The 23479-nt window shown below is 54.6% G+C and overlaps 2 protein-coding genes across 6 annotated transcripts in view; one reads left to right on the top strand and one right to left on the bottom strand.

Annotated features, from left to right (window-relative positions):
• PI4KA (phosphatidylinositol 4-kinase alpha) overlaps window positions 1-10312 on the top strand; it is a 112344-nt gene extending 102032 nt beyond the window's left edge. For all 4 annotated transcript variants that reach the window (XM_035723881.1, XM_035723879.1, XM_035723878.1 and 1 more), the window contains 12 exons: window positions 1317-1446; window positions 2490-2560; window positions 4016-4088; window positions 4177-4247; window positions 5254-5363; window positions 5780-5884; window positions 5982-6107; window positions 6554-6674; window positions 7167-7326; window positions 8093-8182; window positions 8691-8774; window positions 9842-10312. In XM_035723881.1, coding sequence (XP_035579774.1) covers window positions 1317-1446; window positions 2490-2560; window positions 4016-4088; window positions 4177-4247; window positions 5254-5363; window positions 5780-5884; window positions 5982-6107; window positions 6554-6674; window positions 7167-7326; window positions 8093-8182; window positions 8691-8774; window positions 9842-9893 — 1193 coding nt within the window. In that variant the 3' untranslated portion in view covers window positions 9894-10312. The remainder of the gene's footprint in view (window positions 1-1316; window positions 1447-2489; window positions 2561-4015; window positions 4089-4176; window positions 4248-5253; window positions 5364-5779; window positions 5885-5981; window positions 6108-6553; window positions 6675-7166; window positions 7327-8092; window positions 8183-8690; window positions 8775-9841) is intronic.
• Window positions 300-21505, bottom strand: TMEM191C (transmembrane protein 191C). Of its 2 annotated transcripts, none has more exons than XM_027575419.2 (11): window positions 21232-21505; window positions 20811-20934; window positions 20628-20678; window positions 20404-20481; window positions 20187-20243; window positions 20021-20080; window positions 19828-19892; window positions 19673-19745; window positions 19375-19415; window positions 18980-19274; window positions 300-359 (listed from the first exon to the last, which is right to left on the bottom strand). In XM_027575419.2, the coding sequence occupies exons 1-10, from the start codon at window positions 21384-21386 to the stop codon at window positions 19070-19072; spliced, it is 909 nt and encodes a 302-aa protein (XP_027431220.1). In that variant the 5' UTR covers window positions 21387-21505; the 3' UTR covers window positions 300-359; window positions 18980-19069. The 2 variants fall into 2 exon arrangements, with proteins under 2 accessions (XP_027431220.1, XP_035579775.1); XM_035723882.1 differs by lacking the exon at window positions 300-359 and adding an exon at window positions 17018-17501 and having other exon boundaries at window positions 19100-19274.
• Window positions 21506-23479: the final 1974 nt, after the last annotated feature.

Here is a 23479-nt window from a genome sequence, read left to right as displayed (position 1 = left end):
GGGTGAATGGTTCTCAAACAGAGCTTGTCCACATCTTCCCACCCTTAAAAACTAGTGAGGCCCCCAGAAGCTTTAGTTCTCAATATTAACCAGTGTTGGACAGTAAAACCAAGACATTTAAAAAAGATGAGCCTATTACATGTTAACATAAATAACATTTTTGTGAAAAATAATTGAAAAAGGAGAAAAGTGGTGTTCCTTTACAGTTTTGCAGATCTCTTTAATGTCTGTAATGTCATAACATCTTTCTGTAGTAAAAGACAGCAGGATTCCCATTCCACTTCTGCATTTAACCTGTTGGAAATATGCTGTTTTGGCTGAAGTCAATGCAGGGAATTCGGCTTCACGCAGACATGGAGCTGGAAAAGGAAGGAGGATTTTAGTCGTCTTTCTGGTCACTACAGATAGTCTCGGTTGATACTGCACCAAACACAAGTGATAGGTTCTTAATGATTAATTGTAACTTGGATTTGAACTCATGTCAGCGAGTTTCTCATGCTCTTTCTTTGAAGTCCATTGGTCTACCCAGTGCTCACACCCACCCCCACCCTCCGCAGGACTTCACAACATTAAAAATCACACGTGTGAATGCCCCACTGGTCTTACAAACCAGAAACATTTTCAAGTGCTGGGAAGCTGTCAAGTTCACAGTCACAGATGCAGGTTTCCCAAAACGTAGTCGTTTTCCTTAAATAGCAGATTCACCTTGGTCATTTTCAAGAAAATATACCTAAGTCCAAATAACTATATTTTTGTCCGTCGGTCACTCTTTTAAGTAAAAATGGTGTTCCCTGAAACAAGAAGTTAGTTCAGTTGGAAAATCCAACGCAAGGCGCTTTTCCGCGGGAGCCTGACAGCGCCTGTGTACTTCACACGTGGCCGACTGCTGCGTGACTTCCATGTCATCACACAGAGTATCAGAGAGATGTCTTCGGGGTAGAGTGTCATCAAATTAGTCCGTCCTTATCGCCTCACCAGGGACATTCTTAGTGACACTGGCTTTTGTTCACACCACGGGAGCAGAGCCATGAGGATCCAGTGACCACTAGCATCTTGGCCGACTGCTTGTGCCCAGCCTCGCAAGCATCTACACAGCAAGGAGGGCAAACAGCCTTTCAGTGTGGTTTTGACTGGGGGGTCTTGAAGGGTCCCAGGGACCCTCCAGGCAGCTACAGACCACACTCTCGGGGCAGCTGAGCTGGCCTCGGTTCTGGGGAACACCTGAACACCTGGACTGCACATCTGGCAAATGTGGCGTTTCCTTGAGGGCCTTCAGTGGCCCAGCTGCAGGCTCACCCTCTTGGTTTCTCTGTCAGCTGACATCGGCGACCTCTTGGAGCAGTTAGTAGAGGAGATCACTGGCTCCTTGTCGGGCCCAGCCAAGGACTTCTACCAGCGGGAATTTGATTTCTTTAACAAGATCACCAACGTGTCAGCCATCATCAAGTAAGTGGCATCTCAGTCCTGGCTCATGGGAATTGCCTGGAGGGCCCCCACTGATTCTTGAACAGCCAGGGTTGGGAATCTCTGCCCTGGCAAGTCAGGTCTCTTGGAAATAGAGCAAAATGCACAGCCATGCAAATTTCAGAAAACCTATCATAGTTTCCTTCTGGATAGTGTCCCGTAGTTTGAGGCCACTCTGCTCTCTCCAAGTGCTGAAGGGACCTAGGGTATTAGGAAAACCAAACTCCTTTGTAGCTCCCAGTGTCGTTTTACTGATTAACCTCCTGGGCTGTCCATGTGTGAGGGCTGACGCCATCCTTGGGCATTGGTGGCCCTGCCTGTTTGTGTGGGACGGGGCCCTGGAGTCATCAACTGGCCAAGGGCCTAGGGCAGGCCCCAGCAGGGGAGCACTGGCTGCCTGTCCTCCTGGGTGCCTTATTCCCCGGGCTGTCTCTGGTGCTCAGGCTTCTTTCACCTTGGTCACCAAGTGGCCTCACCCATATGTCCTGAGGCCCTTTCCTGGGCCCAGTACTAAGTACAGTGGTGATACAGCAGCTTCTAGCCCACAGAGGCCTCAAGGGGTGGGAGGGGGCATTCTCTGGGTGTCCCGTCAGGCACCTGGTTCCACTCCACCCTGTCATCCTCACCCTACGGATGCAGGAGGTCGGAGGGGCCTGCCCAAGATCATGCTGCAAGTAAACAACAGGACCAGCACTTGAGCATAGGCCCCAGAGCCAGCTGTGTCCCCTTTGTGTCTCTGACAGCAACATCACACACCACACACAAGTGAGGGGGAAGGACAGCCAGAAAACTCCACCTTAGTCCCCCAGGGGCCACGCGGCCCCTGATGAGTGTGGGGCAAGGATCCCTCAGAGTGGCCTCCCGGAAGAGCTGGGCCTCGCAGGGCCCTCAGTAGTAGCTAGAACTAAGAGGAAAGGAACTGAGAGGCAGGGCGGGCAGACGGGAGGGGCCCTGCACTGCCCCCAGAAACCCCAGAGGCCAGTTCCTGCAGTGACAAAGCAAAACATTTCTGTCCTGTTTCTCAGACCCTACCCTAAAGGCGACGAGAGAAAGAAGGCATGCTTGTCGGCTCTGTCTGAAGTGAAAGTGCAGCCGGGTGAGCAGGACCCACAGTTGGCTGATGAGCTGGGCTTCTTCCTGCGGGCGGGTAGGGCAGGCATGGGGCCCAGGGAGGTGGCCAGCCCACGTCAGCCTGGGCCCTGGGACACCCGGTACCCCTCTCCACACTCTGCCCCTGGTGAGCTGGGAGCCACTTCTCACCTGACACTCTTCATCTTCCTTGCTGCCTTCTATTTCTAAAAGCCCAGACACTGTCCTTGGCAGCTGTTATTCTAGAAGTTTCCTGAACTCCAGTGGAACAGGAGCAATGCAGGCTGCACAGACAGTGGGCATGAGTGGGGGTGTCACAGGTGTGCCGGGCCAAGGGTGCCTGTCCCCCAGAGGGGAAGTTGCTCCCTGGTGCCTACCAGCTATTGCCATGTGGGAATTTGAGCCCAGTGCAGCCAGCTCTGTGCTTTCTCAGGCTGGAAATCCAGACATCACAGGTCTCCATTTTTAACCATGGGTACAGGCTTATTTTTTCAAAACCCTGGCCGTCTTGTGCAAACATTCACACGGGCTGTCCTTGGTTCAGACTTTTCCTTGACTTGTGTTGAGCCCCCTAACCTGCCCAGTGCAAACAGCAGCTCAGCTTCTCAGAGAAGGCTTGACATCCACGTGGGGTCTCGTTTTCCCTGGTTCACACGTCCACGAGCCCCCAGCCCCCCACAGCCCATGCCACTGGGTCTTGTCCTGGAGGCACTGGGGAGCAGTAGATTGCACTTCTGAGAGAGCGGCTAGAGCCAGCCAGGGAAGGAGGATGTGAGCAGAGAGGGGGTGGCATGATCCTTCTGCCCTCCTTCCCCTGGCGACAAAGCCCAGCTGACCACACAGCAAGGCCTCACTTTGCTCCCCCGGAGCCCCAGCCCATCCTGTCTCAGGGCCCCTCCTGGAAGTCCGCACCCCAGTGGGGATCTCTCGCACTTCCCAGGCCACGTGCGCGCGCACACGCACACACACTCTCTCTCTCTCTCTCTCTCACGGTGGGGTGGGGGGTGGACTGCCAGATCCTTGACCAGGAATGGGCTTTCTCTTGTCCTCCCCACTTAATGTGTGTGCTGAAAAAAAGGAGTAAGAGTCAGTGGGGTGAATCCAAGAACCGAGGGGTTCCGGGTGCACAGAGGCAGGGTAGGAAGCTCCTGCGTGTGCCCTATGAGAGCAGGCAGCCCCACACCCCACACTGAGTGGCTGGTGGGGCTCTGAGGAGCAGCGTGCTAGGTCCATGAAGCTGAGGGTTGGTGTGTCCTCCTGGAGAAGTGTCTCCTGGGAGGTGGCAGCTCATTTGTTAGATCTCAGGAAGGACCCAGGGAAAGACCACAGATCAGGGAGGACAGACCCTTAACGGCCACAGAATAAGATGTTATCGGTGCCCCAGAGGAGGACCTAGAAGCCCCATCTGGGGGGAGGAGGTCACACTTGGGCTCCCTGTGACTTGCGCTCTGTCCCTGCACAGGCTGCTACCTGCCCAGCAACCCTGAGGCCATCGTACTGGACATCGACTACAAGTCCGGGACACCCATGCAGAGGTAAGAGGTGGCCTGCCGTCTGGCAGCTCCCTTACACCAGGTTCTCCTGCTCCAGCACCCGTGCCATGTTCCTTCTGTTGTTTTTCAGTGCCGCTAAAGCCCCATATCTGGCTAAATTTAAGGTGAAACGATGTGGAGTTAGTGAACTTGAAAAAGAAGGTCAGTGAAGAATCTCTGACACAGTTTGGGATCTAAGCGTTTTCCCTGGATGATGCCAGTTTCCCTGGGCGTGTTTAGTTTATGACCAGCTCCCTGTGAAAGGTGACGTCCCTCCGCTCTCGTCTGAGCCCCGGTTTAGGGACGGCATGACGCTGGTGTAGTGACAGAGAGCCCTGGAGGCCGGTCCCAGGTCAGCCATCGAGTGCAGGAGGCACCTTCCTGGGGCTGAGTGGCCCAGGGCTTCAGGGGGTGCCGTGCAAGCAACACAGAGATGGCCCCCCACAGTCCCGGAGGACTGAAGTGCGGCATCAGGCTGTCGGCATGCCTGTGCTCGTTCTGAAGGGCTGCGGGGGGAATCTGTTCCATGTCTTTCTCCCAGCTTCCCGGGCTCGCCGGCAAGCCTTGGCAATCCTCTGCGTCGCTCCCACCTCTGCCTCTGTCCTCACGAGGCTTTTTCCCTGTGTGCTCTGATAAGGGCCCACCCTAATCCTCATGAACTTGACTGTATGGGCAAAGATCCTATTTCCAAATAAGGTCAATTCTGTGGTTTTGAGTGGGCGTGAATTTTGGGGGGACACTAAACCCAAGTAGAGGGGGTGTGGCCCCCCTGCCAGTATGGGGACATGCCTTCCATGGCCTTCCTTGCACTCTGGCCCCCAAGTCCTCCCTGGCACCCTAGGGTGTAGACACACACACTCCTGCCCCCCCCCCCCCAGCTCCCCAGTGCTGGTCCTGGGCACCCCTGGGCCCCCACTTCCAGTGAAAAGGGGGCTCTAGCTTCAGTTCCATTTAAGCCTAAACATTCTTTGGAAGAGACCCCAGGCCCTGTGGCTCCACCGACTGACGCCAGGTGTCTGCTGAGCCTCTTTGGCCTCCTTGGGGCTTTGCAGAGACACTCCCCAAGGTTCCTAGGGTTCTGGGCCTATGAGCAGGGCTTGCCCCGGCCCCCACAGACGGCCTCTCCCAGCCTCCAGGCTAATAGGCTGCCTCTCTGCCTCGTATGCAGGTCTGCGGTGCCGCTCAGACTCCGAGGACGAGTGTGGCATGCAGGAGGCTGACAGCCAAAAGATCTCATGGCAGGCAGCCATCTTCAAAGTGGGAGACGACTGCCGGCAGGTAGTGAGCGGCCGGGCCTGCCCTCCCCAAGGCACCTCGTGTGCGGAACCAGAGCTTGGCTTCCCACGTTGGGTGGAGGTGCCGCGGAGGAAATCGGGGCTTTCTGCCTAACCCAGGGACCTCTCCAGCAGCTCCCACCCACTGTCCCTCCCCTGCCACCCAGAGGGAACTGCCCTGGGAGGCAGGTGTCCCTGACTCGCATCCCCCACTGGACAGCACGGCCTCAGTTCAGCCCAGTGCCGGATGGTCCTGAGCCCGACCCAGCACGGTGTGCAGTGAGGCCAGACACTCCAGGCTCCTGCTCGGCCATGGCCTCCTTCCCTCCCTCCCTCCTCACTGGCAGGGCTGCTCGGGGTCAGGTGGACTAGAGCACAGGAGGCGGCCAACTGACCAGCGCATGCCTCCCTGGTCTCCAGGACATGCTGGCTCTGCAGATTATTGACCTTTTCAAGAACATCTTCCAGCTGGTTGGCCTGGACCTCTTCGTCTTCCCCTACCGTGTGGTGGCCACCGCTCCCGGGGTAAGTTCCCTGTGCAGGAGCCAGGGGGGAATCCCCCATGCCTCAGGCTGAGAAGAGCCCCGCCTGCAGGCCTCGGCATCTGGCCCTTCCTCCCCAGTGCGGAGTGATTGAGTGCATCCCTGACTGTACCTCTCGGGACCAGCTGGGCCGCCAGACAGACTTCGGCATGTATGACTACTTCACGCGCCAGTACGGGGACGAGTCAACCCTGGCCTTCCAGCAGGTGAGCGACAGGGCGGCCCCCAGACCCGAGATGGCCTGCACGTGCCATCCCGCCCACCCCCAGCACTGCCTGTGGGCCAGCACCCTGCTTCCCTCTTGCCCTGCTTTTCTGAGTCTTTCTACGTTTGGGGGTAAAACCAGGGTACCCCACAACCTTCCTTGGGATTCAAAGGAACCTCGAGATGGACTCCCCAGGAGAAAGCAAGTTCGTGGGGTGTGGGAGGAAGTGGTTGCTGCCCCTGCACCCCCAGATGCAGTCACTTGTCCTTTCTGTCTCCAAGATCTGGCTTGCTGATTTGGTGTCTGCCTCCAAGGCTGGGAACAAGAGCCCAGAGAACACCCCCAAGCCTCGGAGTCCCAGGCAGGGAGGCAGGAGAACTCCTGCAAGGCCCTGGGAGGTGCACCCCTTGGGGGCCATCCGTGAGCACCTGGGCTCTCTCCACGCAGGCGCGCTACAACTTTATCCGGAGCATGGCTGCCTACAGCCTACTGCTGTTCCTGCTGCAGATCAAGGACAGGCACAATGGGAACATCATGTTGGACAAGAAGGGCCACATCATCCACATCGGTCAGCCAGGCCCCAGCGCCACCCTCTTCCTCTCCCTTCACCCCCTAGAGCCTGGGGCAGGATAGCAGTCCCTACCCCACAGCAGAGCTAGGCATGCTGGGGTCACCCAGCCAGGAAGGGCCCGGGTCAGGTTTGAGTTCAGCTTTGGGGCCCAAGCTATTGGGCTTGGGGGGCTGAAGGGGCAAGTAGCAGCAGGACCGAAGGGCATGGAGTGCTCTGGGGTCAGAAACTAGAACCAGGCAGAGCATGGCTCACCCAGCCCTGGGGCCAGCCTCATTTCTGCTCCAGCCTGGCTCCCCACCTCCACTTCCTCTTTTGTCTCATGTCTGCTTGCCACCACCCACCCCCGCCATCCCCAGGAAAACATGGCCTGTGGCCAACTCACGGAGTGTGGGAGCCGGTGGCTTCAAGCCCTGGCTGAAGCATGCCCACATCTTGCCCTGGAACTTGGTCCTATCAAGAATGGCTTTGGGGGTTTTGGGGGTTTTGCAGACTTTGGCTTCATGTTCGAAAGCTCACCGGGCGGCAACCTTGGCTGGGAACCAGACATCAAGCTGACCGACGAGATGGTGATGATCATGGGGGGCAAGATGGAGGCCACGCCCTTCAAGTGGTTCATGGAGATGTGTGTCCGTGGCTACCTGGCTGTGCGGTGAGCCCCAGGGAAGGGCCAGTGGGGGTACCAAGACCGTGGGGGAGGAAGGTGGGCAGGCTGGCACCGGTCCTGGTTGCCACTTAATCCCACAAGGCCAGCCTCCAGAGGTCCCATGGGACCTTCTCAGGCCCCTTTGTGGACAGAGAGGCTGCAGTTCAGAGAGAGCAAGGCAGGTGCTAGAGGCTGCCTGCTGGCCTGGGCAGCCCGGGCCTTGACTTCCTGTTGCTGCTCTGCCCACCTGCTCTGGGTGTCAGTGTCCCACCATGCTCTGTAGTCTCCTGGGTGTGGCTTGGCCTGCCAGCACCTTGGGCTCCCCACTCTGAGCACCCCATTCATCCCTTCACCCAAGCCTGAGCATCCACCGTCCCCCAGGCTGCACGCTGAAGACTTCCTTTCCTGGCTTCAGAGTGTCACGTGGCCAAAGCCACACAACAGCGTTGTGGCACCTGAACTCCAACCCCGAGTCTGTTGGGAGTCTGCGTCACGCCCCCTTGCAGGGTCTGGCTGCGTTCGCAGTGCCCACCTGCACTTCCTCAGCCAGCCATAGAAACTGTGGCTGGGGGCCTGGGGTGGGCGGACCAAGGCACGTCGCTCAGCCAGGTCCAGGGTGTGTGAGCAGCCCCAGCCCGGCCACCGCAGGGGCTGCCCTGGTGAGCCACAGAGGTGCGGGGAAGTGGGCAGCTGTCCGGTGGGGGCTGCGCCGCAGGACGGCGGGCAACGCCAGCCTGCTCAGGCCAGCCTCCTTCCCCTTCCTTCCCCGCAGGCCCTACATGGATGCGGTCGTCTCTCTGGTCACTCTCATGTTGGACACGGGCCTGCCCTGCTTCCGTGGCCAGACAATCAAGCTTTTGAAGTAGGTCCTGGGCACACGCACAGGCCATTTGGGGGGCAGTTGTCCCCTCCGGGTGAGAGCCTCCTGAGTGTTGGTGAATGCGATCATTATCAGTGCTCTCCTGGGAGCCCCAGAGCAGACCGTGTTCCTGGGTGAGACCCTGTCACCGCACTGGGGCTGCGGACATCCCAGGGTCCCTTCACTTCTCAAGGACGCAGGGCCAGCCCCTGCCTCCAGGTCTGAGGCTGCAGTGGCTTAGCCCCGGGTTGGTCCTCCCCCAGCCCTGGGGCCACGCAGCCCAGGAGGTGCTGGGGAAGGGGACAGGCCCCCCAGGGCCAGCTGGGGACAGTGTCCCTGCCCCTCACAACTGTTCCCAAGAGGGAGCATTCCCTGGGCCAACCCTCACCTGAACAAATTCCCACAAATGCTACGTGCAGTCTTTTAGCAAGACCTCCACATCCCCACGGGGAGGGCAGCCTCGAGGGTGCGGTAGCTTCGGTGGCAGCCCTGACGTGGCCCTTGCCCCCAGGCACAGGTTCAGCCCCAACATGACTGAGAGAGAGGCTGCGAATTTCATCATGAAGGTCATTCAGAGCTGCTTCCTCAGCAACAGGTGAGCCACCTGCCACACACCAGTGTTCTCTGGGCACCTGCACAGGGCCACCACGCCCGGGCTGAGTGACGGGGATGCTGCTGTCCCAGGGGACTCTCTGTTCCACAGGACCTGAAGGGAGTCCTCGCAGAGTGATGGGGTACTGGGTTAGAGGGGCCAGGGATGTGCAGAGGGGAACACCCAACAGAAGCCTCAAGGCACGTTTCCCACATGGGGCCCAAGCCCGTGAGGCCAAGTGAGCTGCGGGTGCAGAGGGCATGGGGCGTGGGGGCGGGGCACGGTGGGCACAGCCCAGCAGGCTGGGTGAGGGGCAGAAAGAGCTCCCCCCACCCCTGCTTCCCCACATCTTCCTCAGGCGGGGCAGGGCGGGACCAGGCCGGTTGGCCATTATGACAGGGGAGCCGGGAGAGGAGGCGGGGTCTGGTTCTGGAGGCAGAGCCCGAGCTGAGCACCTGGGTGGGAGTGGAGCTGAGCTTAGCCGCCCTGAGCCCCTGGAGGTGCAGACGCAGAATCTGAGAGGAACGCTGAGAGCCGCCCAGGGGCGGCCTGACAGGAGCAGAGAAACAGAAAGTAGCTCAAGGGCAAGCACGGAAACCCGACAGGAGGGGTTTAGAGGGCGGGTCAAGGGACGTCTCTTCTGATTGTTTTGTTGGCAGAGTAAGGCTTGTGCTGGGAGGTGTGATGCGGAGGACGACGGGGTCTCATTCGTGTGCCACGTGCAGGCGAGGGGCCGGAGTGGTGCCTGATATGGGGACAGCTCCTATCGATGGGCTCCCAGGCCCAGGGCCTCGGCCTAGGACAGAGGGCAGGCATTCGGCTGAGGAGGCCCGGCAGGAGACAGAGCAGAATGGGGCTCACACAACCGTGGTCACTGGTGGGGGAAGGCGTGCGCCCTGGAAGAGGGGCTGGCAGGGAGGCCAGAGGGCCGGCCTGCTTACATCTGCACCTTCAGGGAGGGGAGGAGGGACACCTGCTCGGTGCAGCTTTCAGGCAGTCGTGAAGGACTCGGGGGTGAAGGGCCCCAGAACCAGATGGTCCTCCACAGCCTCCCTCCACTCTCCTTCCAGGAGCCGGACCTATGACATGATCCAGTACTATCAGAACGACATCCCCTACTGAGGGTGCGGCCAGACCAGCGGCGGCGGCCACCACCCCCCAAGCCGTCCCGCAGTCGTGGAGCCGAGCGAGCACGTCCCCACCCCGGCTGCCGCACGTGGTCAGAGGGGGTGAGCTGCCGGTAGCCCCGTCATTCCGTCCACTGGACTTGTTTTTATGGGACAAAAGTACAGCACGCAGAGCCTGGCAACCCGCTCCTTCCTGGCGTGACCCACGAGTGACATGCGAGGCTGAGGTGACAATCATCTGAGGACACTCTGCATGGGTGTGAACACTTCATTTGCACTGGACACATTCCCAACACATTCCCTACCTGTCTTATTGCATAGGTACATGAAGTATTTTCTTGTGTATAGAAAATTACATTCAACTTAAGATTTAACCAATGTGAACAAAATAAAACAACAAAAGTGTGGAGTCCACGTGTACGTTCAGCCGAGGGGTGATTCCTGGATGTGCTGGGAAGGGAGCACGGCAGTACAGGGACGAGGGGGGCTCCTTGCGGCCAGCTGGGAAGCCTCTGGGGGGCCAGGGGCACTGCGAGTTAACACTGCTCTGTTGCAGCTCTCGTAGGGGCCCCCCGACTTTCCCATCTGTGTCTCTCTGTCTCTTGTCACCAGAGTGGGGCCCCCTGTCCTGCCTCTGCTCTGGGACTCCGAAACCTTCATGCAGCCGTCTGCCCCCACCCCCTACGGCCTCTAGGACTTTCAGCAGACAGGAGGTAAAGACCCCAAACTAAAAAAGAAGGTGACACAGAGCAACTAGAAATAAGTCACTAAAGTTAAAAATGCAAAAGAGCAGTTACCGACCAACAAGAGAACAAAATTACCAAAAATGAAGAGAAAAGGGAAGTTGAAAGAGAAGCTCCAGTCAGCTTCTAGTGAGATTCCGGAGGTGATGAGAACCACACTCAGCTTCAGGAAGCACAGTTGAGTCCTGAGCAGTATAAATAGGAATATAAAAAAGAAGCCAAGGGGCGCCGGGGTGGCTCAGTCGGTTGAGCGTCCAACTCTTGGTTTTGGCTCAGGTCGTGATCTCAGGGTCCTGGGATCAAGCCCCGCATCCGGCTCTGCACTCAGTGGGGAGTCGGCTTGAGGATTCTCTCTCTTCTCCCTCTGCCCCTCCCCCTGCTCATGCTCTGTCTCTCTAAAATAAATAAATCTTTAAAAAAGCCAATATGTAAGTTAAAAAATCCAAAAGAAGGCAGGAAAGGAGGAAGAAACAACAGATGGGACAGAGTAATCCTGTGACAGCCGACTTCAGTCTAGTTGCCTCTTTAATTATGTTACATATCAACAGACTAACCACTGCAGTTAAATGCGGGATGGCAACGTGGATGAAGGACAAAGAAACGAGATGCTGAGAGAGAGGCACTTTGAATCTAAAGCCATAACCCTAAGGTGAAGAACACAGAGAAAAAAGGATTGACTGCCTGCAACTGTGTTAAGAGTTTATGAAGCAAAATTTGACAGAATTCAAAGAATTCCACGGTTAGAGCTGGGAATTTTAACAGCCCTCTCTCCACAGTTGATAGAACAACTGGAAAGAAAGTGAACACAGGAGACCTGAACATCCAGCCACCTGCCTGACCTGACAGCCATGTATAAACCCCGCTCTGGCCACTGCAGCAGTGCTCCGCCGCACCCCCCCGGCCGTCCCCTCTGCTGTCCCCTCTGCCACCACAGGCCAGCTGGCTGCTGGGCCTCAAGGCGAGTCTCCGCATCACGCAACCTGTGTTTGTGCTCTGGTTCCATGGAATTGAATTCGGGATCAGTAACCATAAAGCTATCTGGAAGAACCCTAAATATTTAGAAATAATTAAAAGACTAGAACTAAAATGCAAAATACATGGAAGATCTGAGGCAATGACCAGAGTCAACATGCTTTAAGGCGCTGGCTGGGGCAGATGGTAGAGAGAGCCAAGTTCAAGTAGGAAAGTACCAGAGGGGCGCCGGCTGGCTCAGCCAGTAGAGCACGTGGCTCTTGATCCTGGGAGTTGTGAGTTCCAGGCCCACGTTGGGCCTAGAGCTTCCTTAAGGGAAAAAAAAAAAAAAAAAACAGAAAATAGGTTGTAATTTGGAGAAAGATCAAAAAGAAGATAAGGGTGGGGAGAGCATAGAAAAGGCAGGATAAACACATTATAAAATGGTAGAAATATATTCAGACATAACAGAAATGTTTTCAAACCACAATCCTTGAAAAGACTTACCAAATCGGTGTTGAAAAAGGAAGTCAGTCAAATGCTACATACAAGATTCCGGCAATATGGCAAATAGTATATCTTGAAAAATTAGAAATGCTATTTGTAATACTGGCAAGGAAATCGAAATCCATGAGCTAATAAGAAAATAAGGTCTCTTTAGAGACTAAAGACAAAATGAAATTTCAAAAAAGAACAATAACGTTCCTGTTTTGATGACAACTGGTGACAAAAGACCAACCCAAGAGGCTGCCTCTGAGGAGTTCATTAGAGAAGCTCAGGATCCCGTGTACTAGAAATAAAGCCATCCACAAAGAACAAAGTCTGCACGTGCCTGCTGTCACGGCCTCTGCTCGGCATTGTGCTGGAGGCCCTAGCAGCCCCGTCAAGCAGTAAAAGGAAACAGTTTTAGAATCTGGAAAGGAAAAACCAAAACTCAGAAGTGGCATTTGTGTACATGAAAATCCAAATAATCCATAAATATGGTCTCTAGTCAAGGCGATAGGATACAGGTCCATATACGAAAGTCAAGTCGTGTGTATGTGTACAACGTCTATCTCACGATGACTAAAACAGTATCATTTACACTTGGATCCTAAAACATCAAATAGCAAGAAATCTGATGAGAGATTCCTAAGAAATATTGAAAACTACAAATGTTGAGAGACTATCTAAACAAACAGTAACATATTCATGGATTGGATGACTCAACATCATACAGATGTTTACTCTCCCCAAACTGATCTGTAGTTTCACTATAAATGCCAATCGAAATCCTGGAAAGTTCTGTGGTGGAAATTGGCACGTCTAAAATTTATAGGGAAGGGGCGCCTGGGTGGCTCTGCCGGTTAAGCATCTGCCTTGGGTTCAGGTCATGATCTCAGGGTCCTGGGATCAATCCCCCGCGCCAGGGTCCCAGGGAGCCTGCTTCTCCCTCCCCTCCCCCGTCCTGCTTTCTCTCACTGTCTCATCTTTCTCTCTCAAATAAATCTTTAAAAAAACTAATGGGGGAATACAAAGGTCAAAATATAGCTATTTTGATTTTAAAGACCAACAAGCCTAGGTATCAAGACTTCCTTAAGCTACACTAGTTAAGACAATGTGGCTTACGAGGGAGGAGAAGTCCAGGAACAGACCAATACATAGAGACACTGCAGGGCAGCAGCGGAAGGATGGTCTTTTCAATAATGGTGTTGCATCAGCTGGATACCGTTATAGAAAAACAAATACAGGGGCGCCTGGGTGGCTCAGCCGTTGAGTGTCTGCCTTCCACTCAGGTCATGATCCCAGGGTCCTGGGATCGAGCCCCGCATCGGGCTCCCTGCTCAGCAGGAGGCCTGCTTCTCCCTCTCCCACTCCCCCTGCTTGTGTTCCCTCTCTCACAGTCTCTCCTCTGTCAGATAAATAAAATCTTAAAAAAAAAGAGAGAGACCTTTAGGAGAAGATACAGAAGAGAATGGCTTGATGACCTCAGGACACAAAAAGATTTAGAATCAAAAACAGCACTAATCGTAAAAGAAAAATTAATTTCAACTATATGAAAAGGCATGACGGGGGCTCCTGGCTGGCTCAGTCAGTAAAGCATGTGACTCTTGATCTTGGGGTCCTGAGTTCAAGCCCCACATTGTGTGTAGAGATTACCTAAAATGAATAAGCTTTAAAAAAAATATGTATTGCGGGGCACCTGGGTGGCTGAGTCGGTTAAGCGTCTGCCTTCAGCTCCGGTATGATCCCAGGGGCCTGGGATCGAGCCCCATACCGGGCTCCCTGCTCAGCGGAGAGTCTGCTTCTCCCTTTCTCTCTCCCTCTGCCTCTCCCCCTGCTCATGCTCACTCTCTCTCAAATCAATAAAATCTTAATAAAAGAAATATGTACTGGGGCGCCTGGGTGGCTCAGTTGGTTAAGCATCCGACTCTTGATCTCAGCACAGGTCTTGATCTCAGGGTCATGAGTTCAAGCCCCACGTCGGACTCCATGCTAGGCATAGCACCTACTTAAAATGTGTGTGTGTATGTGTGTGTGTTAAAAACAGCATGCCACAAACCTGGGAAGGTATTTGCAATCAGTTAAGACACAACTGACTAGAACAGTGGACAAAAACCTGAAGAGGCATTTCACAAAACAAATTATCCTGAGCCAACGAATAATAATAAAAGGTGTTCAACTTCAGTCATCATGAAAATGCAAATTAAAGCCACAATGTGACACCTACTCACCCACCTGCATGTCTGAAATATAAAAAGACACTCAGAAGCTGCTGATGGATGTGTAAACTGGTACAACACTTTGGAAAACTGAAGTGTCCACTGAACCTGAGCATCTCATACTCCATGCTCCAGTATTTCCACTCCCAGATAGGTACCCAACAGAGGTACAAAATCTATGCACCAAAAGACACAAATAGGAATATTGTGAGGCACACCATTCATAACAACAAAAAACTGTAAATGAACAAAATGCCCTTCAACAAGAGATAAATAACAGTGGTTATTCACGTGATAGACTAAAATGCAATAGAAATAAATGAACATGGCAGCAGGCGGTATGGACTACTCTTACAATGTTTAGCAAAAGAATCCAGACACAAAAAGATACATACTGCATTTTTTTTTTTTAAGATTTTATTTGTCAGAGAGAGAGCACAAGCAGGGGGAGCGGCAGGCAGAGGGAGAAGCAGACTCCCCGTGGAGCAAAGAGCCTCATGTGGGGCTCGATCCCAGGACCCTGAGATCATGACCCGAGGCAAAGGCAGGCGCCCAACCGAGCCACCCAGGCGTCCCCATACTGCATTTTTTGATTTGAAGTTTAAGAACAGGCATAATTATTTGATGGTATCCAAAGTCAGGACAGTAGTTACTTTTGAAGGAGGGAGCAACTAGGGAGGCATGAGGGAAAATGAAGGCACTGGTCTGTTTCTTATTCTACAGAGGCGTTCCCTTTGGGGAAATTCACTGATGATTCATACACTTCTCTGTGTTAACAACAAAAATTATTAGGGGTAATTTTTCTTTTCATCATAAAGCCAAGATGGATCTAAACATTTAAGGAAGAAAAATGCCAATGTTACACACTTTCTCAGAAAATAGAGAACACTCCCCAAATCATTTTTATGAGGGTAGCATACCCTAAGCCTAGGACACGCCAAGAAAATATAATCATAGCACAGTCTCTCTCTCATAAACATCCAACTTCTTAAGAACGCCTTTCCTGGGGCGCCTGGGTGGCTCAGTCAGTTGGGCGGCTGCCTTCCGCTCGGGTCGTAATCTTGGGGTCCTGAGATCGAGCCCCGTGTCAGGGTCCCTGCTCAGTGGGGAGCCTGCTTCTCCCACTCCCCCTGCTTGTTTTGTGTTCCCTCTCTCGCTGTCAGATAAATAAATAAAATCTTAAAAAAAAATTAAAAAACAAACAAACATCCAGACCATTTTTAATAGCATCCAAAAACATAAAATACCTAGGGATAAAAGTAAAGATGTGTGAGACTTCTACACTAAAAAAATACAAATCATTGCTGAAATAAATAAAAACCGGACATTGGCATCATGTTTGAGGACTGGAAGACTAAATTCCCTGCAAAATAGTCTCTAAATTCACTATACTCACATTCCCAGACATTCTTATGGAAATTGACAAGCCAAGTCTAAAACTTCTACAGAAGTGCAAACCATCTGCACATCATAAACCATGGTAAGTCTGAACTAGACTAGAGGTTGAAAGGTGAACTAAGAAACCATGTAAGGGGCACCTGGCTGGCTAGGTCGGAAGAGCATGCAACTCTTGATCTCAGGGTCGTGAGTTTGAGCCCTACGTTGGGTGTAGAGATTACTTTAAAAAATAATAATGAAATTATGCAAATGTTAGAAGACGACATGGGTGAGTTTCCTCAACAGCCTGGAAGTGAGAACTTTCCTACCAAAATCCAGAATCAATACAGGAAAGTAAATTGTTACAAAGCAATGTATGGATAGCAAAAGAACACCATGAACAAAGTGCAAGACAAATAGTAAATATTTACAAAAGATCTCAAAATGCCAACTGAGGGAGAAGAAAACCCTACAATCCTGTTATTTTTCAGATAAGCAAATGGTATTTACAGAAATAGAAAGGCAACTGGCCCTGAAATATAAAAATATACTTAACCCTGATCATAAGATAAATGCAAATGAAAACTACCCTGAAGTACCATTTCTCACCCATCAGACTGACCCCAGTGTGACAATATGCACCATGGCTGAGGCTGTGGGGAAAGGCGCCGTCGTAGCCAGTGACGGTGGGAATGGAAAACAGTCCAAGCAGAAGGAGGAGCTGGGCAGTATCCAGCACTATCATGTGTGAGATTACACTTTGGCCACAAACTCTTTTAGGAATCGATCTCAAAGACTGGCGAAATACAAAGAAAGTGTTTGCAGAAGCCTCCTCATTGAGATACTGCTTGAGTTTTGTTTTGTCTTGTTTTTATTTTAAAGATTTTATTTTTTAAGTAATCTTTACACCCAATATGGAGCTCAAACTTACAACCCCAAGATCAAGAGTCACATGCTCTACCGACTGAGCCAGCCAGGAACCCCAAGACCCTGTTTGTAATAACAAAGCATGGGAATCCACCAGCATCACTGCCGTTGAGTAAAGGACACAACTCATCTGACATTCTCAGAGCCAGGTGCTGAAAGGGGAGCAGAGAGAAGTCCATGTGGTACCCTGTGTTCATCTAAGAAAGGGAAGAGGTCGTGGCTGTATATATCACTTAGTTAAGGGGGAAAAAAGAAGAGTCCATTAAAACAACCTAATGTTTCTTCTAAGAGAGTGCGGGCAACAGGGTGGAGGGCACAGGGATAAAAGCTAGACGTCCCTAAGATGTCTTATTTCACAGATTTAATTTTGTAGTTATAGATTATAAAAAATAAGATAAATTAAATAAAAACTTGGAAGAAACAAATAAAGTAAGATAATGCAATGCCTGGGGCACGTGGGTGACTCAGTTGAGCATCTGACTTGGTTTCGGCTCAGGCCATGATCTCAGGGTCCTGAGACCAAGCCCCACAGCAGGGCTCCTCAGGCAGTGCACAGTTTGCTTGAGAGTCCCTCCCTCTCCTTCTGCCTTTCCCTGCCCCTCCCCCAGTTCATGCTCTTTCTCTAAAATAAAATCTAAAAGAAAAAAAGATAATGCAATCCCTAAAAATTGAAAGCAAAAAAAAAATCACACTCCTGAAGATGGCTATTATATTTAAAATTTTTTAAAAAACAAAACAGGGGCGCCTGGGTGACTCAGGTTAAGCGTCTGACTCTTAGCTTCAGCTAGGTGGTTAGATCGAGCTCTCCCCCGGGCTCTTCACTCAGCGTGGAGTCGGCTTCAGATTCTCTCTTCCTCTCCCTCCTGCTCTCTCTCTCTCTCTCTAATAAATAAATAAAATCTTCTAAAAATAAATAAAAATACATGGTGAGGATGTGGAGAAATTAAGAGCCCTTTTGCACTGCCATGGAGATGTAAAATGTGGAACACAGTATTGCGCTTTGTCCTCAAAACATCAAACACAGAAGTACCAATGATCCTGCAGTTCCAAGTCTGTGTATTTGCCCAAAAGAAGTGAAGGTAGGGACTCAAACAAATATTTATACACCAATGTTCACAGAAGCATTATTCACCACAGCCAAAAGGTGGAAATAACCCAAATGCCCACCTATGCAGGAATCAATAGAATGGTTAGCAACAAAACGTTATAATGAATGTATAAACAAAACACACCAATTAAAGGTATTTAATGGGGGCGCCTGGGTGGCTCAGTCGGTTAAGTGTCTGCCTCCGGCTCAGGTCATGATCCCAGGGTCCTGGGATCGAGCCCCGCATCGGGCTTCCTGCTCAGCGGGGAGCCCGCCTCTCCCTCTCCCACTCCCCCTGCTTGTGTTCCCTCTCTCGCTGTGTCTATTCTGTCAAATAAATAAAATCTTAAAAAAAATAAAAAATCTAAAAAAAATAAAAGTATTTAACGTATGAGAATATTACGACTCCTAGACAAGAATGGATTTTTTTTTAGGACACAGCACACGATTCCTAAATTTGATGAAGTATATACACAGGATTACATAAGCAAACTTAACCCCAAAAGACAAAAAAAAAAAAAAAAAAGTACCTACACATCAATAAGAAACCGATTGTTTGGAGACCACAGCAAAAACCTGTGGCGGGGGGGGGGGGAGGGTCGGTGGGTGTGGATGTGTGTGCACGCGCGCCCACAAAAAGGACGTAACACAGAACAATTTCACTACCAAAAAACGTAAAGAATAAAAGTAGGACAGTATTTGTATTAGACAAAAAAACCTCAAGGTTCATCATTTCCACCAAGCAGAACATTTCACCTAAATAAAAAGCCGATTCCCCACGAAGACCGCCTGGTGAGCGCGCACTGCCAGCAAGGCTGGCACGCCCCGCAAGGGGACCACAGGAGAGGAAGGCCCAGGCCGGCGCCCCGAACCACCCGCCCCGAGAAAACCAAAGGATGCTGCGGGGGTCTCAACCCCCACGCAGCCGGGCCAGGGGAACCACGGACCTCCACCCAGAAGACCTGCCCCGCCTGCTCCCCTGCCCCCCCGGCTCACTGGCAGAGAAAAAGCAAATTTAGCAAAAAGATACTGGCCAACTTCCGAGTTGGCTCCGGTGCGGCAGCAGGGACTGTAGGAAAGAGGCTCCTAGGAGGGCTCCCGGGAGCCCCTTGGTGCGAGCCCCCCCGCCAAGGCGCGGGTGCCGGACGAGGGCGCGCCCTGCTCAGGCCCGAGTCGTGGGCTCCGCCACCGGGCGCCGGAGGCAGCCTCTCCAAACCCAAGAACCTCCCGGAAAGCCCTGCACCCGCTGAGCCCGAGGTGCCAGGACCGCTGGGCCGAGGGACACATGACTCACCCCCGAGAGTCCCCCCTCGGCCTCCACCCAGGCGCCCAGAAACCACTCGGGAAACAGAGGTGCAGGCGGCCGCGGCCGGCGTGATGCGCGCTAGGCGGGCAGCAGGCCGCGCGCGCGCACCTCGAGCAGCGGGGACAGCGTGTAGCGCAGGCGGCGAAAGGCGGCGTCCGAGACAAAGTGCGGGAGTCCCCGGCGGAGGGCGGAGGGGTTCACGAGCGTCAGGTAGAGCAGCGGTAGCGCCAGGACGCCGAGCGGGAGCAACAGCAGCGTCTGCAGCGCGCGCAGCGCCCACAGCCTGCGGACCCAAGGACCGACGGACAGGCAGCGGGGAGGTGGTGGGTAAATCGTGGGATGGACCGGAACCCAGCGCGCCCGCCGCCTGCCACCATGCTCACCTGATGCCCGCCCTGCCGGTGCCGGTGAAAAGCCGCCTCTCCTGCGGAGGGAGGCAGCAGCGTCTAGCTCGGCGCCCGGACGGGGGGCGCCACGAGTTCCGGGTCCCTCATGGAGGGGGCGGGAGTCGTAAAGGACCAGAACCCCTCCCTACTCCACCCCGAGTGCGGGGCCCGGGAGTCGCGGGTCCGTCGGGGGGCGGGCCCTCGAGAGGAGGTGGGGCCCCGTGGGCGCGGGTGGCCCTGGGGGCGGGGCGGGTCCGGACTCCAGCCTGCCCGCCCAGCCCGGGCCCGCGCTCACACAGTCGGCCTCGGCCACCTCCTCCATGAGCGAGCCCGCGCAGACCTGCACCCAGCGAGGCCGGGAGTCCCACCTGCCGGGAAGGGCATCCAGGTGGGCGACCTAACTCGGCCCCACTGTCGCCCCACCTTACCCCACAGTCCTGGCCCCCTTACAGCTCTGGGCCGCCCCGCGAGGCGTCCAGCGCAGCAGCCGCCTCCATCACCTTTCCCTGCAGCTCCTGGAGTAAGTGGGAGTGAGGTCTCAGGACTGGGGGAGGAGACCCCGGGGGCGGCGGGGGTGGGGGCGCAGCTCGCGGGTTGGAGGGGAGTCGGACGTGAGGGGCTCTCGGGGCGGAGGAGGCGGTACCTGCAGGACTCCGCTCTGCTCCTGAAAGCTGGCCCAGGCCTCCTCCGTCCGCTGCGCGCCCTGGGATGAAGGCAGCCCGGATGAGACTCGGGGTAGCACACCCCTCTCCATCCTCCCCCCACACCCGAAGCCGACCTTCTCCCTCACGTCCCGGCTCCGCCCTCACCTGTCGCAGGCTCTCCGCCTGCTTAGCGTGCTTGGCCTCCAGCAGCTCTAGTTGTTTCTTCCGACGGATCCAAGCAATGTCAGGAATCCAGGACGCCCGGGTCCCCACCCACGCCTCCGCTCTGCCCACCCCCGCCCTTCAGGGAGCCTCTGCGCCCCCAGGTTGTCATGGCCCCGCCCGTGCCGCCGCTCCGGCCTTGGGGGTCCCACCCAAACACCTGCAACGCCATCAGTTGGGTCCCGAGTTGCTGCTCGGCGCGCTGCTGACTCAGTTGTTCCCCTCCGTAGTAGAAGAGCTAGGGATGGGTTTTGTAAGGGTGGGGTTTGCGGGGCTTCAAGGGGCGAATGTCCTGGCAGGCGGGGACAGGGGGAAAACGGGGGCGAGGAGGACAGTGAGACTTCCTAGGGGAAGCTAGAGACCGGGGCCGTCTCCTTAATGTACCTTACTCGACAGCTCTTCCCACTGCTCCTGCAGCTGCCGGTTGTGTTGCTCCTGCGGGAGAGGGTCGAGGGGGTCTGTCAGGGCTTCTCGGAGACCTCAGCCTCACCGCGGGCCGTACCCGATCCAGGGCTCCGCTCCCGTCCTCCCCGCCGGTCCCGCCCCCATCCAGGGCCCCGCCCCCACCAAGTCCTGCCGGTGCTGCTCCGCCGCTTCCAGCAGCTCGCGCGCTCGCTCCGCGCGCTCCCGCGCCGCCTCGCTCACCTCCCCGCGCAGGCTACGCGCCACCTGGCTTCGCTTCCGCTGCAGGCTGCAGAGGGGAAACTGAGGCGGTGCCACCGCGGGAGGCGGCAGGTGCTCAGGCTCCCGCAGCCCCCGGAAAAGGCCAGCTGCGATGGGGCCGAGGAAGCCCGCGCCGACGGGCCGCACCCTCCCCTTCGTGGGTGCCCCGAGTAGATCATCCACGTCCCGCCGGCCTAGAGCGGAGGTTCGGGCCCGGGCGGGGAGGAGTAACCCACCCGCCGGCCGGCGGCTCTGCCCAGGCCCGGGTGCCGCCGCCGTGGGACTGACCCTCGTGCGCCCGCCCTGCCCCCGTCCAGCCGCGCACCTGCGCTCGCGCTCGCGCAGGTCCTGCAGGCGCCCGGTGAGGCTCTCGCTCTCGGCCTCGAGCCCGCGCACCAGCTCCTCCAGCTCCTGCTTCCGCAGTCGCCCGTCGCGGTTGTCTTTCTGCAGCTGCAGCAGCAGCTCCTGCGTCTCGGCCATTGCTCCAGGGGCTCGGTCCCGCCGCCACTGCGGGCCTCGGGGATCCGGCCTGCGGCCGGCGTCACAATGGGCGGCAGGGGTGGGGGCCCGAGCGCCGGCACCGCGCCGCGGCGGACGCGAGTCGGGCAGCGCACTTCGTCCCTCACACAAAAAATGTTATGCAAGAGCCAAAATCGGATCAGTGAAAGGTTAATAAAATACTAATACGTAATGCAGAAAAATGGAGGCATGATTGGTTCCCCAGTATTGAAGATGGCACTCGCAAACTATACCTGAGCGTAGATATCAGTCAAAACTCAACTGGATGGAACACTTAAGATCTATGCATTTTATCCTATGTAATTATAAATCACTTAAAAATCCACTTGGGGGACGCCTGGATGGCTCAGTCGGTGAAGCGTGTGTCTTCAGCTCGAGTGGTGATCTCGGGGTCCTGGGATTGAGCCCGAATTGCGCTCCCTGCTCAGCGGGGAGTCTGCTTCTCCCTTTCCCTCTGCTCCTCCCCCTCACTTATGTTCAATCTCTCTCTCTCTGTGAAATAAATAAACTTAAAAAAATCCAGTTGGAACAAAAAGACACCATAGACAAATGTTACAAATGGGTGACAGAATAGGAAAAAACCTTTGCAATCTTTGTAATCGGATGATTAGTAACTAGACTATATGGGAAATCCAGGGGCCATCATGAGAAAGATCAAACATCAAAGGGCAAAGGGTCTGATGGGGCATTATTGCCCAGCGGGGAGACCGTGAACGCCCAGGAAGAGTCTGAAGAGACACTGCATTTTCCGCAAACCAAAGCAGCCAACAGGAAGGCAGTTGGTTGGCATCAAATATAAGCAATGATGTGAGTGAACAGGAATCCTTGTGCCCTGCTACCAGCACCATCTTTGGGTCATTTGGGGGAGCCGCTGGGGATGAACAGTGACTGGGTATGGCGGCCCTCCATGATCCACAATTTGAGAGGAACTTTCTTACACGTTTGCAAAGCCTTGGGAGCAGCCTAAGTGCCACCAATGTGTAATTAAAGACTGAAATGTGATATAGGAGACGATTTATAAAGGAATCCAATAGAGCACTTAAAATGAGCTAGGATCTACTAAAATCAAGATGAAGAGACCTGAAAATAATGCTGAAGGTAAAAAAATAGCAAGTAGAATGAGATGTGCCCATGGTAGTATTTACTGAAACTAAGTATGCAGGGGTGAGTCCCAGGGGGTGGGGAAGATGAGAAGGGGGTTGGGGGTGGGAGGAGGGGCTGTGCAGGGACCTGGGCTGAGGATGAGGGCGATGCATGCTATACCGCAGCGGGCGGGAGAGCAGAGAGTGACCGGGAGGCGATACCTTTGCAGACATCAAGGGGAGCTGGGTTGCTTTTCACTAATTCTGAGAAATGTAAGCAAGACTGAAGTTGTTTTGAGTTACTTACACGGTAGATTAAAAATGGCCACAGCTTCCCTACAGGCCTGCCACCGGGAAGTAGAGCCCGTTTCCCTGGGCCGTGAATCTTAGAGGGAGTGGCCATGGATTCAGGCACCTCGGTGGGCACTGAATAGGGAGAAGTGGGGGCACTGGGGAGAGCCTGGGACAAATCGCAGGGCCGCGCGGGGGTGAGGCACCCGCTGGGACGGCCGTGGGCGCCTCTCGTTGGCTCTCTGGCACGGAAGCCTCTCCCGGGCTGGGGGCTTTCGCAAACCGTCAGGGGCAGTGGAGCAGGCTCAGGCCCTGCTGCCGTCCCGCCCAGCGCCCTGGCCCTCACGAGAACAGCCTCCCCTACACCCCTTGCTCGCAGCAGCTGGCCACCACGGCCGCTCCGCCTGCTCAGCAGGAAGGCTCCCTGGGGCCCTGCAGAAGCCTGGCTTGAGCCCATGAGGGGCTGGGGGTGGGGGCATAAAACCTTCTGACACTGGAATGAGAGAGGAGGTGTCCGTCCCCTCTAGTCAGAGCCCTGGCTCCCTCCCTCCCAGCTCTGTGACCCGCGACAAGGCTCCCAAGCCCCTGCGTCTCAGTTTCTTCACCTGTAAAGTGGGGCTATTATCGACTCTCCCTCAAAGGATTGAGGGGAGCCAATGAGTTCACACAGTTAAGCCTCTG

The sequence above is a fragment of the Zalophus californianus genome, chromosome 14 (assembly GCF_009762305.2).
Source record: "Zalophus californianus isolate mZalCal1 chromosome 14, mZalCal1.pri.v2, whole genome shotgun sequence".
NCBI lineage: Eukaryota > Metazoa > Chordata > Mammalia > Carnivora > Otariidae > Zalophus > Zalophus californianus.
This window is presented reverse-complemented; position numbering and strand designations above follow the sequence as displayed.

Excerpts from the sequence above, each read along its gene's own strand:
- TMEM191C (XM_027575419.2), bottom strand. The coding sequence starts at position 21,386 with ATGGCCGAGACGCAGGAGCTGCTGCTGCAGCTGCAGAAAGACAACCGC. Across the intron at positions 20,679-20,810 it reads AGCAGCACCGGCAGGACTTG|GAGCAACACAACCGGCAGCT; the intron begins GTGGGGGCGGGG and ends CCTCTCCCGCAG. Across the intron at positions 19,275-19,374 it reads ACCGGCAGGGCGGGCATCAG|GCTGTGGGCGCTGCGCGCGC; the intron begins GTGAGCATGGTG and ends TTGGGTCCGCAG.